Below are 19,802 nucleotides of genomic sequence, written 5' to 3' on the forward strand. Positions count from 1 at the left end.
CAGGTTCTAAGGAAGGTTTGAATGGGTTGACAACAGAAGGTTACGTTTCTATTTTGCAAGAAGGGAGAACTCTCTGGAGAGTTCGACATCGTACTCATTCGGAGCCCCGACTCTCCCCAAAAACTTCAAAGATCTTTCACCTTCTGCAGATGTTACTTCAGAAGGGAAAAGGTGAGTGAAGGTGTGGCGCAACGGCCAGAAGAGTTGATTTTTGAACTGTGGAAAAAGATCCGAGTCTCGGCATGGGGTCCAACATCCTGTGATTCTGGGCAAATCACTTAATCTCCCCTTATCTACCAAAATGAATGTGTCCTTGCATAATGTAACTGGCGCTTATGTAAAGCGCTACAGTACCTTCGGGATGAGTTCCGGCCATGTTACAAGGAAAAAGCAATTGCTTAAAGCGTCGCAATATGAATTATCCTTTAGACTAGATCCGGCCGTACCTTAATGTTTGTACTCTCAGCATTTGTGTCAGGTCTTTTTTTTAAAGTTTGTACTGCAGCCACCTACATTAAACACCCGCGGCTCACCTTTACTTTAATATGTTTCTGCTTAGGCTGCCTTTGTGCCGGAGGGTGGTGGGTGTGTGGAAGCAACAACTGGAGCAAAGCAACAATTTTGTTTTAAACAATTTTTCCCGAACGTGTTGCTCTTTGATAAGTGCGTGCGGGGACGATTAGTTGTTATGGATAATGTTTTGTGGGTCTGTCCCTCCGTACGAGCTGGTGTTATGTGTTAGTATCAGACCAATTTAAGAAAGCACAAAGCCCTGGGAAATAACAGACTTGGCATGTAACGCTGACTGAACTGGTACCGCTTAAGGCGTTGGCGTGTCCACCACCCAAGCGAATGACCCGGTGTCAGGCAGTTGGGGGTTCCTTGGCGGGGGGGTGGGAGGGTCATGTTCATCAACTTAGTCCAGTGGGGGCAAGGAGCACAATGTTCGTGACAGCTGCAACAAGAGACTGTCCGCTGGTAAAAAAAAACAAGTACAAAAGAGAAGAGGAGAGTGAGAGTAGAAAGGAGAGAAGAGATAGTGAGAAGAAAATAAACATAGCAAGAGAGAGAAGTGAAACCAGAGGATGGAAACTCGTGCTTTGCTTCTCTAAGTGTCCAATCATTTGGTGTGGGTGGCAGAGAATGAGAATAGACGTGGCAGGAGGCAAGGCAGTAATAATTGTGGCGAGGAAGCTTGTTGTGGCACATGCTGGTATCTTGTTTTCTAAATACCGCTTGCAGCCAGAGCAGTCTGGCGTTTCTGTAGGATTGTAAGTTACAGGTGTTTCTTTTGCTTTGCTCAGTGCTTAGCAAAGCAGCAGTTAGTAGTGGAGAGACGTTCTTATAGAGAAAAGGTATGACGTTAGAAGTCAGAGTAAGCAGTACCTGAAATGGGAATAGAGAAGTGCAGGTGCTCACAATCCCACAGTAACTGTTTTCTACTGAGAGCTGCTGGTAATCTCCTATTTTACATATTTCATCTCTGTTGATAAGTGCAGGTCCGCTCATAAATGACAGAAGTGCAGCTACTCGCTAGCTGACAGCACGTGCCCATTGAAAGCACTGGTGGTAGGAGGAGGATGATCACCAACACCCGTGGTTTCCTGAGGTCGGACCTCGAGACCCGTGCTCCGCTAGATATTTGGGGTGAAGCAGATGTGCAAACTGCTCTGTACGAAAGAGAGGTGGAAGAGGAGAGTGAGAGTAGAAAGGAGAGAAGAGACTTAGACCGTGTGTCAAAAGCAAAACAAGACGAACAACATGAGTGTGAGCCGGCCTCCCATCCCTGCTGTTTGTTCCATGTTTGCAGTGAGAGCGGTGGGCAAAGGGAGACCAGCTGGTGGGGCATGGATACAACAAGCTCTCTGCATTGCGTGGCAGGGGGGCGGGGTAGCAGGGGAGCAACGAAGCGCGGATTTTTAAAAAAACATTCGAAACAAGTGTTCGGAGGAGGGCTGATTCTGCGGAGCGCGTGAAGTGGCAAGCTCTGGCATTGCGCAGAGGGTGCGGGGTAGAGCATTCCTTTGAAATCTGAAGCTCTCGGCATTGCTGTGGCCGTTCTGATGCGATGATGAGAGGCACGAGGCTCGGGGAGCAAATGGCAAGCGCGTGCATGGAGCACATGCACTGTGCGTAATCCGCCTGCCAAAGCCCTCTTGGTAAGCTTTCCTGATGCACTTCTATATGTCTCGAGCTGCAATGCGCTTGCGCATTGGCAGGTCGAGACCTAAAAAGGGAGTTTTATGCTTGGCAAGAGGTTTATTTGGCCTCGTCAAATTGGCAGTTTTAAACTGCACAAGGCTCCAATGGCAGGCCTGAGATAGGTTTAGTGGGTGGCACAATAAGAGTTGCTGGCCCATTAGTAGCATTTAATTCACTGCCCATAGGTATACGGCATGCCACTTTACTAGGGACTGATAAGTAAATTAAATGTGCCAATCAGGGGTAAGCCAATTAAACCATGTTTCAGAGGGTGAGCACAAGCACTTTAGAATGTTTAGCAGTCTGAACGCCAACAAAAACAAATTCAGCAAAACAGGAGGGAGAAGGAAAAACATTTTGGGGAAGACCACCCTAAGACTTACTAGTCGAGTTGAACACTACTACTGAGCTGTAAAGGGATAGATGGGTCAAACAGTTCAAGGAGTTAGTGGGAGTTCAGGTAGTAGTTTGCGGGAGCTTTCCCAGGTGCATGAGATGACATTGGAGGACCTTCCTAAATACCGGTTCGGAGGAGAGTGTGAACGTTTAGCAGCAGCTTGGAGGTGCAGGATGTTGCGAGTAGGGTGATGGCTGGAGAGCTGATGTTTAGGAGTGAGACGGATGCCAGATCTGGGAATAATGTGAAGTGCAGGGTCTGATGCTTGAACAAGGCAGCCTAGATTTTATGTTATGTGTACCTTTAAAGAGCCCTATCAGCTGAGAGGGCATCCTGGTGCTGCAGTAGATGCAATAATAGCCTGACCTAGAGCTGCGGAGTAGACCTGTTCGAAGAGCCAGGGCTTCACCTTCTTGCCGAACTCAAGGGTAGAAGAAGCGGCTCCGATGTGTAGCTGCAGCAGATCTTTCCAGGCTTTATGCACGATGCAGAAGAAAGCCCAGCCTCCTCTCCTTGTTCTGTGTATGCGCAGGATGTCTGCCAGTAAATAGACTGACCGAGCAGGGTTTGTGAAAAGAGATCCATTTATGGAGGTAGATTGGGCCAGTGATGTGGGATGCTTTGAAGGTGCCCATGAGGAGCTTGAACTGGGCTTGTTTGGGTAGCGTGGAAGGTTGTATGTGATCCTGGCTGCCAGGTTCTAAATGGCTTGAAGTTGTTGGATGAGTTTTTGGTTGAGTCCGGCATAGAGGGTGTTTCTCTAGTCCAGCTTACTTGTGACGAGGGTGTGGGTGATGGTTTTGAGGGTGCTGGCTGAGAGACATTTGAGGATTTTTTCTGTATCTTCAGAGTGTGGTAGCAGGAAGATGAGTTCGCTGTTGCTAGCAATTCAGAGGTTCTTGGTGTGGGAGGTACGGGTGGGTGGGGGTTCAAGTTCGACCGGCCACTAGGTGGAGTCCCATGGAGATGTGTTCTTCCTGAAGATCATGACTTCTCGGTGTGTAGTTTGGCACAAGAGGGGCTGCTGAATTCTCCAAATGCAAAAGGTGTAAGCGGTTAGGTTAAGAGTTAGAAAGAGGCCAATTTAATTTAGGATTAAAAGTATGTACCCAAGTTTCTTGCTGAAGGCCAGAGTGGAGTTGATCTCTTGGGGCAAGAGATGCGTTATGTTCATTAGAGAATGTTAACCACAAGTTCTTGTGAAAATATGCATGTGAAAGGTACCATTCATGCAGCTGAATAAAAAAAATGTTTTTTCTTGTTCAATGAGACGAACCACTTGCTGCAGCTTCCCCATGGGGCTCATTGTTTCCGCTATCGTGGGGAACCATAATGTTCGGCCTGAGATGGGTCAACCACATCACATGTGCTCTGATGGCTCTACACCAACTCTAGATAGAAAGAAACCAAGATTCAAGACACCGGTCTTATTCTACTTGACACTCTCACATATTGGTTCAAGATGTCCCACCATGGCACCAACCCATGCGCTCTAGGCCGTGCACCCTGAATCATATATCTCTATGGCAGGTATGTATGGAGCATTCAGTGTAAGATCAACACCCGCTCAAAGTCCTACACTTTGGAATATCCACCTCACGTGGGAACTCCAGAAGCTCCAAAGATGAAGAAGTCTCACCTGTTCTGCTTTACATATTGTCAGGACACGCGCCTATTCATGACATCCAGCTCCTCGGGCCTACTTCACATTGTGCATTGTCAGATGGCTGGTTTCACATTCTTCTCCCCTTACTGCTCTGCAAACCAGCTCCTCCAGACCAGACCAGGCCAACCTGGGCCTTCCTGCCAGTGGTGCCCTAGGCGGCTGCAGCTTAGTAGAACTGCTCTTTAAAAAATTCTGCTCTACAATTACATTCTCACAGTCCTCTTCCTGGGTGGATAAATACAACTTGAAACGAGTGTGAGCTGAAGCACTTTCTTGTACAGGCTTATAAGAATATGGCTAATGAATACATAGTTTATTTATACTCGTGAGTGAGAATGCACATAAAATACTGAACAATATTAAACTGAACATTCTTGCACCTAAAATTTATTTTTCCCTAATATCATATTCTCAATCTTTTTAAAGTTCTGATTCTGCACAGACGTTTCCCAATATTTCAAGTACAGCCACATCAGCTTGCCATTCTTTCGCAGGTCTTTGTTCATCAGGTCAGCACAATGTCCGTCATATCGAAAGATGTCCCTCAGACCATCTTTTAGCTGTAATTCTCGTGCGATCGGATCAGTGTCTGCTTGGTGCACCAGGTTTTCCTCAATTTTTAATCTCCTTCCTTTGGGAAGTATTGCACTACAGAAGATGTTCTGCCGTTCCATCAGCGCGTCCTCCACATCTGAGAGTAAATGTGTAGCCCTTCTCTGCCAGCTATGTTCCTTCGCAAGGCATGCCCGGTAGGTTTCCCGACCCGATTCCGCTTTTGCCTTCTCCATTTCTTTCTGTGTATCCCGGTCCCAGATATAACCTATAAAAACAAAACATAAGAAACAAATATCAATAAAATGGAGGACTACAACAACCAAAATATAAATTTTCAATGTCTGAGCTTCAGCCAGAGCACCCTGGGACAGGCAAATGTTGTACAGAACTGTAGAGCGCACCATCAAACGGGAGGGTGTCCCGGTGCTGAGCAGGTGGGAGTCTAGGTGCACCGAGGGCCTGGTGGGACTACTCGAAAAGCCAGGTCTTCAACTTCTTGCCGAACTCAATAAGTCAGGAGGAGGCTCTTATGTGTAGGGGCAGGTCAATTCACACCTTAGGAGTGATGTAGGAGAAGGCTTGACCGCCAGATTTGGTTTTACGTATTTGTGGGTTGAGTACATGTGGAGTCAAGATGAACAGAGGTGTCTGGGAGGTTTGTGAAAGCAGATGCCTTTGTTAAGGTATGCTGGGCCAATGTTATGTAGTGTTTTGAAAGTATGGGTGAGGAGCTTGAATTGTGCTCGTTTGTGTATGGGGAGCTCCTTCAGGTGTGTTATGTGAGCGCGGCCTGGGAGGTTTTGGCCACAGAGTTCTGAATGGTCTGCAGCAGTCCGTGAGTTTTTTGTGGATCCCAAAATTCAGGTTGCTCTTGTAGTCTAATTTGCTTGTGACCAGGGCATGTGTGACAGTTTTCCGGGTGTTGATTGGGAGCCATTTCCCAACCTTCTTCCGTGTCCTTAAGGTACGGAAGCATGAGGCAGTGACGACATTAACTTGGGCGGTCACATTGAGTGCAGTCAATGACGATCCAGAGGTTATTGGCTTGGGTTTTGGGTGTCGGTCCTAGCTCTGTTTTCCACCAGGCGGAGTCCCACGCTGAAGTGCTCTTCCCGAAAATCATCCAGTGGGTGCCTTCAGTCATCCAGGTATTGAACTTGATCCGGGTGCTATGCGTCTTATCTGTGAGGAAGAGAATGAGTTGTGCCATCGGTGTAGGAGAGGTTGTTGATGTCATGAGAGCAGATGAGGCTGACTGGGGAATCATGTGTGTTGAAGAGGGTCGGGCTCAGTGACGATCCTTGTGGAAATCTGCAGATGAGGTCGTGGGTGACCCTAGATTGCACCGTATACCTCGGTGACTGACAAGGTCCTTCTCGTGATAAAAAAGCAGATCTATTGGCGTGCGGGTCATTGGATTCAGATGTCGTGTAGGCGTTGGACAAGGATGGTGTGAGGTACCATGTCAAATGCTGCAGAGCGATCCAGAGAGCTCCTTTGTCCAGATTCATAAGGATGTCATCCGTGGCGGTGATGAGAGCAGTTTTCGTTTGGGTCTGAAAACAGACTGAGTGCTTTCGAGAAGTTAGTGGTCGTTAAGTTATTCAGGAGGGGCTACTGTTGATGATTTTACAACAAGCTAAACAACACATCTGTACCCCTATGCGGAACAACGGTAATCAGGGATTCATGGTGCACTTTTACTGTGCTGGGTGTGTGTGTAGTTGTCAGACCTGGCATCCTTAGTGTGGTTTGTAGCCTAACCTTTTGCCTACAACCCTCCTGTTTTGCGGTCTCAGTTTTTGATGCCTTTAGGACTCTGCTCACTTTACCACTGCTAACCAGTGCTAAAGTGCTTGTGCTCTTTCCTTAAAACATGGTAGCATTGGCTTACACCCAACTGGCACAGCTTATTTACCTGTATGTCCCTAGTAAAGTTGTATTACACGTAACTGGTGTCTGGAAGTTATATTCAGCTAGTGGGCCTTCAGCATCCATCGTACTACCTACTTAAGTTGCCCTTTCAAGCAAGTCTCAAGTATGCCATTGCAGCCTGTATGTACAGTTTTAAACTGCCAATTTGACCTGGCGAAATAAACTGTTTGTCAGGCTAAAACTTTCCTTTTTATTACATATAAGTCACCCCTAGTGTAGGTTCTGGATAACCCAAAGGGCAGGGTGCAGTATATATTCAGAAAGTTGGCTGTGTGCTTTTTAGTTTTACATGTTCTGGTAGTTAAAATCTCTGAAATTCCTGTTTCACTACTGCAAGGCCTACCTGTCTTATAGGATAACAATGGAGTTATATTATTACATATAATAAGTGGTCATTTCCAAAATGGGAGCAGGTACAAGTTCATGTTTGGTGTCTTTGGAATTGTAATGAAAAATCCTTCCTCAGCCTGTCTAAGTCATGTGACTGGGTGCAGGTAACAGATGGGCGTTGTGTATTCCTCATAAACAGCCACACACAAAAGAGAGCTTAAGTGTTCCTGGATGGGACATCACTGGCAGGATGGGAGGACGGAGCAGGACACAGTCCTACTTACACTTGAATAAGCTGTGTCCTGCCTGCACACAAAGGGTTGCATACCCCCCTGTAGTTAGTCTGGAGCCAGGACAGGGAAGGCAGAATGCCTGTGGACTTCAAGGGGAAACCTCTAGAAGCTTCTCTCACTTCAAAGGAAGGCCCAGGTATAAATATTGGACCACAGGAACCAACTCATCACAATACTTCTGGACCTGTAGAGACTCATCCAGGAAGAAGGACTGCTGTGCTGCTGAAAGGACTACCAGTCTGCTGGACTGCTGCCAGGACCTGCTGCCCTCCTGCCTGGGTGAGAAGGATTAGATCCTCAACTGTTGAAAGTAGGACCCCTGCATGACTAAAAGGGCTAGTTGCCTGGCCTCCTGATTAGAGCCTCAGGGACAGAAGGCTCCAACAACTTTGAACCCAGCATGTGTACTCTGCCATCTGTGCGTCCTATCCTGCCAAGTGGAGCCACCCCAGTCCTGGACTCTTGGAAGTTGGCTGAAAGAGGCTCTGCCAGCCATCACCTCTCCTGCCTGGCGCAATCCCAAGCAGAACCAATGCATCACCTCTGTTGCGAGGATTCTCCTAGAGCAAGGACTCTGCATTGACCTCTCTCAACCTGCATCGAAACTGCCACTGTGCAAAGCTTCGTCGATGCAGGCCGCCGCATTGCAAATCTCTCATCGACGACGCAGGTTCTTGCATTGCAGCCTTGCAGCTCTTCGGAACTGACACATCGCTAGCCCTCATCAACAGGATGTTCCACGATGACCCAGGACCTCGCATCGCAGCTCTTTGGAATCAACGCATCTTTGATTTGGGACCTCACAATGCTCAGCAACCAGGACTTAAGGTACGCTTGTTGAGGGGGCCTAAGTGGCTCCTGTGGACGGCCCGCACTCCATTGTGGTTGGCATGAACTTGTGAGTTTATCCAGGTCTGGTGCAACCAGATATCCACCGTGGGCGCTTGTGTTTTTTTGAGCTATATTCAATGAAATCTTGCTCTGTGCCAAGCCACCAGAGAGGTGAGCACAGGTTAATTTGGGGTTTGTTTGTGACTCACCCTTAAAATGATTGTTGCAGCTGCTTGGAGTAGGGTTTCACTTCCCTTCCACCAGTAACCCAATTTTCTTACAGTAGTGTTGTGTCTTATGTATTGAGTAAAGAGTTTGTGAGTGAAAGCCTAACTTCCTACCTGTACTTTGGAAAACTGGTCTCACCAACTGCCACAATGATCCTGTTTCCTCTTGATAATGAGCAGATGTGCCCTCGGCCGACTCAATACTGGACCGTTTTCAGAGGAAGAGGCAAGAGCACGTATGAAAGACTTTAGAAAGGGTCTTCAGTGTTAAGGACAGCTCTGGGTCTACTTGGACTCACTGCCCTCCACACCATCATGGCAGCGGCAGATCACAACCTTCACTGCCCTCCACACCATCATGGCACCGGCAGATCATACGGTTCACTCTCCAGCCACACCAACAAGTCACCAGCAGATGTAAAAAAAATCCATATTTGTAAAGTGCGAACTACTCTCAAGGCGCTGTGGGCTGTTATGGAAATTAAGTGAGCTATTGCCCAGAGTCACATGGTGGTAGGCTAACCTGCCACCGGCGCCGGGATTTAACTGTGAACCCCGTGGTCCAGAATCAGCCACCCTGGCAGCTGCACCACACCTCTCCTCTAGATCACAGCTTTCACTCTCCATCTGCACCATTGACTCCCACTAAAGAATTTCTTTTTCTCATCTTGGATTTGTGATTAGTTTTTAGATGGTCTGAAGTTCATACGTGGCACATACTACCACATAAGAACCGCCCTGTTTAAGCATATGTTTAAAATAAAGAAACTTACGAAACACAGCCAGGCTCAGCATGGGCACCAGGAGCGCATAGTTCCATCTGCTGCCGTCGCCTTGGTTACCCCCGCCGTGGGGGTCGATATTCCACTGGGGAGGGTCATTTAAATTATTCATGGTGATCCACCTAGGAATAAACCAACACCACATTAGGACAAAACAATGCAAAGACAGCCTTTTCTCAAGGTACATAATGCAAAGCATATGAACATCTGCATCACGGCATGTACAGACACAAGTCATCTTCAAAAAGCTGTGCCGTCCTGCTAGGTTTGTTTTTTTCCAGATAGGTCTAGGTTTTCCCCCAAGTGAACTCAACAATCTATTGGTTCACTGGAGGTCTCCACATGCGCACTTTCATTTCTTCGGCCATGCAGCACTTACATGGAGAACACCAACATTGTTCCATCATTCTGGCAGCGGGCAGCGACTGTAAGCCGTGATGCTAGCAGAAGAATGATACCACCTATCGAGACCCGTCTGGTAAAGGTATGTCCAGTGCCCAAGCCATCCTCTCCTGTCTGGTAAAGCCCAGTACAGTCCCCCATACCTATGGTCCCTTGCCTGGTATCATGTGTGGCACATGCAGGCAGCACATGAGTCTTTTATGTACATGCTCCACTACATGGGGGGAATGGAGGTGCCCACTTGTGCAGCCAGTGCATGGCTGTACAAGATGCGGTTCCTCCATAGGATTCTTTTGGTCGAGGATATGAAATCTGTTTCCTTGGGGCACAGGACAGTCATAGTTGGGATCTAGCTTCCATAGGGAAAGCATTTTTTTCCTTGCCTATAACTATGTTGCCATTTGATGATTCTTCACAAAATTTTCCCAAAAAAAGTGTGTCAGTGATTGTTGTTGTGCATGGAAAGTTTCGGAGTGACCGGTCTAGTGGGGGCCGAGAAAACATGGGGCGGGTGTCATCAAATGTACGCATCCCATGTTAATTCTCATAAGAATTTTAGCCACGACTACAGCCAGAACCATAGAACGGAATTACACCGAATTTGGCAGAAAGGTAGCTGTTGGTCCAGAAAGCGACCTTTTTGTAAATTGGTCTAAATCCATTCAGTAGTTTGGAAGATATTATAGAAAAAACATATTTGGATATCTAGGGATGCAAAGGCTCCGCGAACCCTTCTGATCCCGTGCTGAGATTGGATTGGCTGCCAACACTTCGCCCAAGAAGTGCTGGCAGCCATCTCGGGACTCTGCGTGATGTGTTTACATTTAAAACATTTAAAAAGAGGTCAAGGGTAGCATTGGTCCAGGGGTCCCAGAAAGACCCTGTCAGGGCAAAAAGCATTTTTGTAAAAATATTTCTCTGTGACTCCAGTGAAAATTTACAAATAAAAATAAAGGGGATGGTGGTGGTCCCTGGACTGGCCCGTGAAAACAGATTGTGGGGGCCCACACAGCCCCTTCTGGAGCCATTAATGTCCCTGGGGACCACCATCCCCCATGGCCGGCTCCTGCTATGTCCCCAGGTGCTGTTTGCTTTTGCTTGGCGGGAGCCGACAGGTCCCGTCAAGTAAAGGCAGACACTCCACTCCCAGCTATATGTCCTTTTGTTCAAAGTGAGGATGTTTCTAGGCGGGGCCCGCCCTCTTGTCTGTCTCTGGTTACTGCTTCGTGAAGGCTGACGGCAGCCAGGCAAAGATGATGATGATAAATTTATAAAGTGCGACTAATACCCTGAGGTGTCTAGGCGCCGCCCTCAAACATACAGGTTAGGATGGAATGGATTAGGACTCACACTTCAAACAGCCAGGTTTTCAGGCCCTTTCTAAATTTCAGCAGATTGGTTTCTTTTTTTAGTGAGGATGGCAGAGAATTCCAGAGTTTGGTCGTAGGAACGGTGAAGCTCCTGCCACCTGCTTGGCCCTGCTTACTCTAGGGAAAACCAGGTTTCCATGCTCGGCTGACATAAGGGATCTTGCTGGAGTGTATGGCTTAAGAAAACTTGCCATCTGCTCTGGCCCAAGCTGGATCCGCTTTGCCACCGGCAGCCAGTGCAGTTGGGACCGGACTCCGTAGCTTTTGGATACTGTGTTTCGAAGCGTTGGTAAAAAGGGCATTGCAGTAATCCAATCTGGATGATATGGGTGCGGATACCATGATTTTTCTAAGATACATGGGGTTGGAGGGGAGTACTTTCCTCAAAATTTTGGAGGTTGAAGAAACAGGCGGAAGTGATGTTATTAGTTTGTGCTTCAAAAGATTATTTTGTGCTGAAGATAGCTCCCAAGTTTTTGGCTTCACACGCTGGCCTTGGCAAAGGGCCAAGTTGGGCCGGCCACCAGCACACACACTTTACAGACACTTCACACTGCGTGGATTCCATACTTTGGAGGCTTCTGCTCGGAGTCATCACCATTGCTCTGTGCGGGGCGCACTCCTTGTGAAAGGGAAGAATGACGTCACTCGCAGTTAAGTTAGTCAATGGCTTCATGCTGTAGGGGGGGGTCGAATGTGACCCACACTCCAACAGACCAATAGAGGACGGTGGCGTGCTGAAAACCCTTACACGCAAGCACAGTCTGCACAGTTTTAAAAAAATCAAATCATTGGCTAAACAAAGACCTAAAAATGTTGTCTGACATTTCTAAGTTAAGTTACACATTTACATGTGGAAACATATAAATGATTTAGAAAAAGTAAAACGCATTTCAAAATTTTTCTTTTCAAGTGTGTGTGACTGCATTCTTTTTAGGTTGAGCCTGGGCAGTACATGCGCTGCTCAGCGAGGCATGCTGTATTCGAGTATGGACTTGAAGCCCCGCCCACTAGCGCCCATATTTGTCATTGGCTTGTGTGATTGTCCTTTGTAAATGTTGGCTTCTGATCCGTTAATAAGCTTACTAGTTACTCCTTAGTACCGCCTTGTCTTCATTTGTAACCTCCCATTAGGACTGGCCCTTGTTGTTACACGATATGTCTTATTTAGTCTGTAAACACTATTTTCTTTAATGAGTTTCCCCTACTGCAGGCTCAACATGCTTTCCTGCAGCTTTCAGCGTGCCATGCACACTTTCACTTTCCAAGCATCCCTGGACAATGGCTTCTTTGAATAGGTCTCGAATTTACAAGAGTTTGAGCTATTAGCGTTGTAAATGGCAATGCCTTTTATTTATGTGTGAATTATCAAAACAGATAAATAAAACGCTTTATCATTTTCAAGGCCAATAGCTTCATCTCTTACAAAAGCGAGACCTATTGCATTGCAAATGCTTGTTGTAAAGTGCTTTTGCTTTCAAAAGGCCACGTCTCATTTAACCTCAGGTGCCCTGTCCCACATAATGGACTTGAATGCAGCGCCTCATTTGTTGTAAGAGTCCAAATGACTAGTTAGAAGGGACGCGGGGGGGCATCTACTGCATGGGGGGAGCTGGCCTCCTCTGCTTCGGTCTTCTCTGTATCTTTTCTCCTCTGTATCTCTCCCTCACTTTCCTGTCTGTCCCCATCATTTTCCCTGCCTTTATCTCTTTCTTTCCTCTCTTTCCTCTTCTCCTTTCTCAGCGTGCCAGATCTATATTTTCCTCCTTCTCGTTTATCTCCTCTCATTGTATCTCTCATCCTTCACATATGTTCCTAACTGTCTCTCTCATTTCCTTTGCCCCTCTTTCTTTCTCGCCTCCTTTTTCCTTATCTCTGTGAATATGTTTCACTCTCTCGCTCTTTTCCACTGTCTCAGACCTGTTTCCCTCTCTTTTTCTCCTCTGACCCGGTCTCTTTCTCTTCTCCTCGGTCTCCATCGAGTTCCTAACCTGCCTTGTTGTCTCTCCCTCATTTTTCTCTCTTGCTCCATCTTTCTACCTCTTTTCTCCTCTGCCCCTATCTCTTTCTTCCTCTCTTTTCTCCAGTCCTCCCTCTAGTTTCTCACTTGTCTGTCTCTTATTCCCTGTCTTTTCTACTATGCCCCTATCTCTTTCTCCCTCTGCCCCTATATTTCTTCCTCTCTTTCTCCCTCTGACCCTACATTATGTCCCTATCATGATCCTTCTAGTTTCTGCTCTGTCTCTGCCAACCCTTTCATCATATGTCTCCCCCTTTCCTCTTCCCCGGTCCCCATATTCCTCCCATCTCTCCATCTCCTTTCCCCTCTATTCACTCAAGATCTCTCATTTGTCCAAGCCTCTCTCCTTCTCTTCTTCCCTCTGTCCCTCTATTTTATGAAACTCCTGTATAGTGTGAGAGATTCTATGTCAGTCCACGGAGGCTCGGATTATGCTTCTCTTATCTTTACTGACAGAAACAGCAGCCAATAAAAACTTTAAACTGGCAGGACCCCTGGAAGGACAACCCCCTCCATAAGTCTGCACCAATTACTGTCCAGTCTCATACAATAACAGTCCATGCAAAACCGGAACCTTCCTCTTTCTTTGCTGCTGCAGCAGCGAGTTAAGTGCCTTTCCCTTATTTGTTTTACGAATGGGGGTTTATGGTGTGTGACTTATAGGTGTTGATTGCGCGAGTACGCGACTGGTTGTAGCGCTTCTACGCTATTGTTATTGTGCTATTGTTACTGCGCCTTTGCGAACGTTTTTCGGCGTCTGGTTTCGTTCCTGGGCCGCAGTCCTACGTGTTGTGCTGTGTGCCTGAGCGCGTTAGGGGGCGGTGGAGCAGGGGGAGGCAGACGCGGCTTTGCCGCGCGCAGGGAGCAGTCGAGTGTGTGCCCCCATTGCAACGCGCATGCGCGAGGAGCCGAGTTCCGATTTCAGATTACCGGCTCCTCGCGATCTGCACGTTAAGGACTGCATCCATCCCTGGTCTCATTTTAACGCTGACCGGAGCGTGTCCGGAGTAAGAGCTTGGCTCTAGGGGAGTTTGGTTGTGCTAGGGGCTCCTTCCACCTTGTAGTGACCTGCCTCTGTGGTGTGTTGGCAACTGAGGTTGCGAAGTGTGTGTGTTGAGGCACCCCTGGGTTACTCCCCCCTCTTAAACTCCTCCTCACCTCCTTTCCCCGTGGATATGGCCTATTACGCCGAGGAGGGTGACCAGTGGGTCGAATTTAATGAGTATGAACAGTATGAGCCTGAAGAAGAACAGCTGGAGGAGAATTTAGGTGAAGCCCTGGCTACCACGACCAGAGCTCTGTCAGTAAAGCCCCGATTAAAGCATTAAAGCCTTCTACTAACTCCCATCATCCATCTGGCAAGAGGAAGTTTAAATCCTCATGAAAGGGGGATACTTCTGATCAGTCCCAGGCCCACAAGTTAGCGCAGATGGCCAAGTCAGTGATGAGGGACCATGGCTCTATGGCTTGTCAGACCTCGGGGGATTCCTCCTCGACGCCACCTGGTACTTCAGACTCGGAGGTGGATTCGATAGCTTCTAAAAAGAAGACTAAGAAGACTAAGCACACGGCATTCAAGGCAGATGATAGTCAGGTCCCTAGGAACCTTCTGTTTGACCCCAATAATATAGTTCACCCTAGATCCACGGAGTGGGTGCCCTGTGCCGAAGTTGCGCATTATGTCACCAATAATTTGTGTCAAGGCTTTGAGAGTGGGGTGCGAGCCACGCTGAGATCTGAATGCCCCAGACCTTCAGTGACAGGGAAGGTGGCGGATACCCCGGACCTTGATCCTACCATGACAGCGTTCATGAGGAAGTTTGCTAAGGACCCCAAAAAAGGACTGGATAGGGCATGGCGGGGGTGCCAGGACAAATTACTGGACGTCTCTGGACCCCTTACTAAAATTCTGGAGGCCGCAGTCAAGGCCAAAGAACAAGGCGTGCCTATGGACACGTCTGATATCATGGAATAGGCCCAACGCGCCATGTGCTTTTTGGGGAACGCGAATGTGGCACTGTCTACGGAGCGGAGACGCTCTTTTCTGATGCGAATTGATTCCCAACTAGCGGAGATGGCCACCAACGAACCTGGTTCTATGGCTAACGGCATGCTCTTCGGAGACAAATTCGTTAAAGAAATGGGCAAGTACGTCGCCACCTTTTCTGCGCTTGACAAGGCGCAGTCCACGATTAAGAGGGTGCTTCACACCGGTGTTTTTGACAGGGCCGGACGCCAGCGAGGTCGAGGGTCCGGCCGAGGTTTTAATCAGACCTCATGTGGAGGTAAGCAGAGAAGCCGAGGTTATCAACGCCCCAACTTCTACCCCTCCCGTAATCGAGGAGGTCGTGGCAGAGGACAGAAAGGAAATTACAGAGGACAGCAAAATAATTCAGGAGACAACTCCTATTCAGGTACGAATTCTTTGTGCAACAGAACACATGGTGGGAGGCAGGTTGGCCTTATTTGTCCACAGGTGGCGGGAACTAACATCAGATCCCTGGGTGTTACAATCCGTCCAAGGGTATCACAGAGTTTTATGCCTCCCCCGCGCAGCGTCAAGCGCCCGCGCCACTTCATTTTTCCCTACAAGAACAGAGGTTCATAGACACAGAGGTGTTGGCTTTGCTCAAAAAAGGAGCAATAGTGGAAACTTTGCCGCACGCTCAAGGCTTTGCGAGCACCGTCTTCGTGGTCCCAAAGAAGGACCAGGGTTTTCGGTTGGTTTTAAACCTCAGGGATTTCAACGCATGGGTGGTGTATCGACACTTCAAAATGGAAGGCATACACCTACTGCGAGACATTCTGTTGGAACAGGATTAAATGGTACGTCTGGATTTGAAGGACGCTTAGCTGGCGGTGCCCATTTTCCCACCGCATCGACTATTTCATCAATTTCAGTGGCGCAACAAATGGTTCGAGTTTGCCGCCATGCCCTTTGGCCTCTCGTCCGCTCCCTGGTGTTTCACCAAACTGATGAAACCAATAATTCAGTGCTTAAGGGAGAGGGGCGTAAGAATGATCATCTACTTAGACGACATTCTGATTTTGGGATGCTCTCCGGAGATTGTTTCGCTCCATTTATCTTGGACGGTTCACCTCCTTCAAGAACTGGGCTTCCTTTTGAACTTGCAGAAGTCCATTCTGACTCCCTCACAGGTTATGGAATTCCTAGGGTTCCAGGTCGACTCTGTGAAGGCTCAATTGCTCCTACCGCTCAGGAAGAGGGTGGCAATCAAGAAGGAGTTGAGGAAAGCGCTTGTCTCTCCGACAATTTCATTGAGGACCTTAGCTCGCCTGGTGGGGCTTTGGCCTCTTCCATCCAGGCGATCTTTCCGGGCCCCTTGCACTACAGAGCGATGCAACGATTGAAAGCCTTACATCTTTGCAAGGGCGTGACTTACGCCCAGCAGGTTTTGTTGTCGACGGACGCTCGCACGGAGATGAACTGGTGGTTGGAACATTTGGAAGCCTGGAACGGCAGAGCCATCTTTGCGGCCAACCCAGAAGTTGTGATAGAGTCGGATGCGAGCCGGTGGGGCTGGGGAGCCCGGTGCGGCTCGGTGGAGACCGGGGGACGTTGGTCCCGCGAAGAATTGAAACTCCACATCAATTGTCTGGAACTCCTGGCGGGTGCACCTCTGCTGCAGGACGAGCCCTGTACTTCAAGTGTGGACCCCTCAAAAGGCGGATGGGAACCGGTGTGCGTGCTCTGTGCTGGGGGAGGGCCATTAAAGGAAGGGGCGGAAAGGAGCCTGTGAGAACTCGCTGCAGAGATCAAAGGAAGGGCGGGTGATGGGCAGGAGAGAGGGGGCGATGGGGCAGGAGGGGAGGCACGAGCAGACCACTCACTTGGAGCAGACATCGAAGGGGGGTTGGTCAGGTGTGCAGGCAGCGCAGTCCGGTCACAGCTGCTGTGTCAACAGTCGGAGGTGAGCTCTCTTCAGCTTGCCTCTATAATAAAAAGACTGCTCATGACGATGTAAGTGCTGTTAATAGAGTGCAAAGTCGACCTGAAGGTATTGGAGCGCAGTAACAAGGACACTTCAATCCCGGAACTGTGCTTCTGACGTCTGAAGCAACGTAAGCTGCGACTAGCAGAGTGTGTTGCTGAACACGGTTGAGAAGCTTCAAGCAAAACAAGAGAAACAAGTTTAGGGGGGAGGAGAAATGCGAGACACAGCCTGGCGGCCGTGAAAGTATCGCCGGCCGTGGGCAGTGACTAATTAGGGGAGGAGAAATGCCGGAGGCCGAGCGCACGCTGGGGGAAGCTTCAGGGGAAGCAACAGATGGCTGGCTTTGATGTGGTGATGCGAGACAGGCAGGCAGGCGGATAGAAGCGTGTGCACGGGACACATGCACTTCTGGAAATCCGCATTTTTTGAGAGCTTAGTTTAGCCCCAATAGGTTTTGAGTTATAAATAACTTGACCTAAAAATAAATGGACAAAGTAAGTAAAAAATAATTACGACATTAGTTACTTTCAACTACTTAAAACGATGTGCTGAAACATTTATAAACACCAGTGCAGAGAACAACTACAAACAGGTGTTCTAATCTAAGATTGCCCTGTTATAGTTGTACCGGGTATTTGTAGTTTTTCACGGGGCTGCTGCTTCCATACATTTACTGCCAAATAAAACGACTTCAATTGTTGACGCTGATCTTTGTGTGGTTGGTTGATTAAAAGATGTGCCTTTTCGAAACATAGCAGCCTCTGTTTTTCGAGTCCTCTCCTTACGCCATACTCTATGAAGTCAGTCAAAGCCCCATGCTGTGCTGCCAGTGCCAGACCACAATTCAGATTCATGGGAAAGCCCAAATGAGCCTGCCTACTACACCTTGTAAACAAGACATTGTGTGTCCTGCATGCCAATCAGCGCTGCTTCATGTGGAACCCTGCCGAAGTGTCGGATGGAACGGAGTTGTGCGTTTATTGTTAGTGCTTTGCAGCGCATCTTCAGCCAAAATTGTACGTCCCGCGGGTTAAACAAAATGGCAACGAAGAACCTACAAAAACACTTGGGAGGAGAAAGGGACTGCCAACAACTATTGTACACTGGCGCACAAAGATGCTGGTGATGGACTATTTTACAGGGGAAGGTGGGCGGCTGGGTTCTCCTACCCTACAGAGGTCCAGTGTATGTACGGTGGGAGAAAGAGGGGCAGCTACTCGGACAAAGTGATGGAAATTATCTAACTCTTTAGTAACCCGCGTGCCTCGATGGAAGCGCATATTCCAAAAGAAACCCAGTGATAAGAGTCTCAGCTCATAGACTTTTTGCAGTCGCTAAACTCTAATTAATAGAAGGGAACTGCCCCTTTCGCGTGACAAACATATTGTGGATCCTGACTGTGGATTATAGTTAGGTGCACATCTTACACAATCTCAATATCCACCTTACCGGCGCCTACACAAAGAATACTGACGAAAAGAGACAGGCGCGCTATTGCTACAGCGGACAGATGAACCATGTGTGCAGGTTCGATAACCGGGCATTCCTTCATTTTGGAGCTGGGGGTGATGCGTGTGTTAATCTAGAGCCCGAGCTTGCTGTGGAATTAACAACGGGTGCAACACACATCACTGATCCCGCTGTCAAGGCTTGTACTGAAGATTTTCTTTCAGTGCGAAGCAACGAAGAAGAACGGAGCCCGCTGCCACTATGGAAGATCCAAGAAACACTGCACCAGGCAACATCTCCGAGGTGATATAATACATGCACAGGACCAAAACCCTTCTTTCATCGCAGTCAGTGTATGGGAAGCGTGTTTAACAATGGGGGCTCATACATTCACAAACGAGCCAGCGCTGAGGGGCGCTCAGCCAATGGCGCGCTAGCAGGGCGGAGTCCCGGAGGCGGCCGAAGGGCTGGGGATACGAATCATGCGCAGCCGCTGTCCTGCCCCGCCTGTGCACTGCAGCCGCCGTTCACGCAGCACATCGCAGGTACCGCTGGAGGGAGCAGCAGAAAGTTAGCAGGCTGGAAGTTGTCAGCCTGTTCCTGCTTGGGAGCCCCTGGCCGCGTAGCCCCCGCCCGCCCATCCATCGGGAGCCGAGGATCCGGCGCTCCATGAATGATTGTCCCCAACAGCAGCGGTGAGGAGCGTGTGTGTGTGTGCCTGCGCGGGGTGTGTGTGTGTGTTTGTGTGTGTGTGTGTGTATGCATGCGTGAGTGTGGCTGTTGTGTGCGTGTGTGTGTGTGCATGTGTAAGTGTGGCTGTGTTGTGTATGTGTTGTTCACTTGCTGAGAATGTGGGATAGGAGATGTGCACGGCGCCGGGCTGGGCGTGCGCGCCCATGAGGTGAAATCGCCTTTCTCAGATTCCCAGAAAGTGGCCAACAATAGATGCTTCGCATTGCTACACCAGCTCGACCTAACAACAGTTGATGGACAGAATGCAGAACAGTTTGATTACGAAATACAGGAACCCTATGTCAAGGGTCCAGAGACCTGGTAGGTGTTTGTATGGTCACTGCTTATTAAGTCAGTGTATACCAAAAAATGTGTAAAAAAGAAGAATTTCTTTTTAGAGTCCCCTCACTCACTGGGGTTGCCCCACGGTGACATGCTTCATCATTGGGGCCATCCCAGTTCTCTACGAAAAGGGGCGTGCTGCGACAAGGCGACTACGCAGGAGCACTAGTTTTGTGAGATGACTATGTGTGGTGCATGTGTAATGATGATGGAGTGGGTGTGGAATTAAAAATACCGTGCTAGTGGGCCTCAACAATTTATTTCGCTCCTAGTGTGGTATGACACATAGTCATCTCACAAAACTAGTGCTCCT

The 19,802-nt window shown here is 48.5% G+C and overlaps 1 protein-coding gene and 1 pseudogene across 1 annotated transcript in view; one reads left to right on the plus strand and one right to left on the minus strand.

Annotated features, from left to right (window-relative positions):
- Positions 1 to 4,525: 4,525 nt before the first annotated feature.
- The window catches only part of LOC147663823 (coiled-coil domain-containing protein 127-like), a 45,339-nt gene continuing 30,062 nt past the window's right edge, over positions 4,526 to 19,802 (minus strand). The window contains exons 2-3 of the mRNA XM_086950179.1: positions 9,210 to 9,340; positions 4,526 to 5,085 (exon numbers count right to left, since the gene is read on the minus strand). Coding sequence (XP_086806305.1) covers positions 4,646 to 5,085; positions 9,210 to 9,330 — 561 coding nt within the window. The 5' untranslated portion in view covers positions 9,331 to 9,340 and the 3' untranslated portion in view covers positions 4,526 to 4,645. The remainder of the gene's footprint in view (positions 5,086 to 9,209; positions 9,341 to 19,802) is intronic.
- On the plus strand, positions 14,186 to 15,618 carry LOC147663824 (uncharacterized; annotated as a pseudogene).

Source organism: Lissotriton vulgaris, unplaced genomic scaffold (assembly GCF_964263255.1).
Source record: "Lissotriton vulgaris unplaced genomic scaffold, aLisVul1.2 SCAFFOLD_220, whole genome shotgun sequence".
In the NCBI taxonomy this organism is placed as follows: domain Eukaryota; kingdom Metazoa; phylum Chordata; class Amphibia; order Caudata; family Salamandridae; genus Lissotriton; species Lissotriton vulgaris.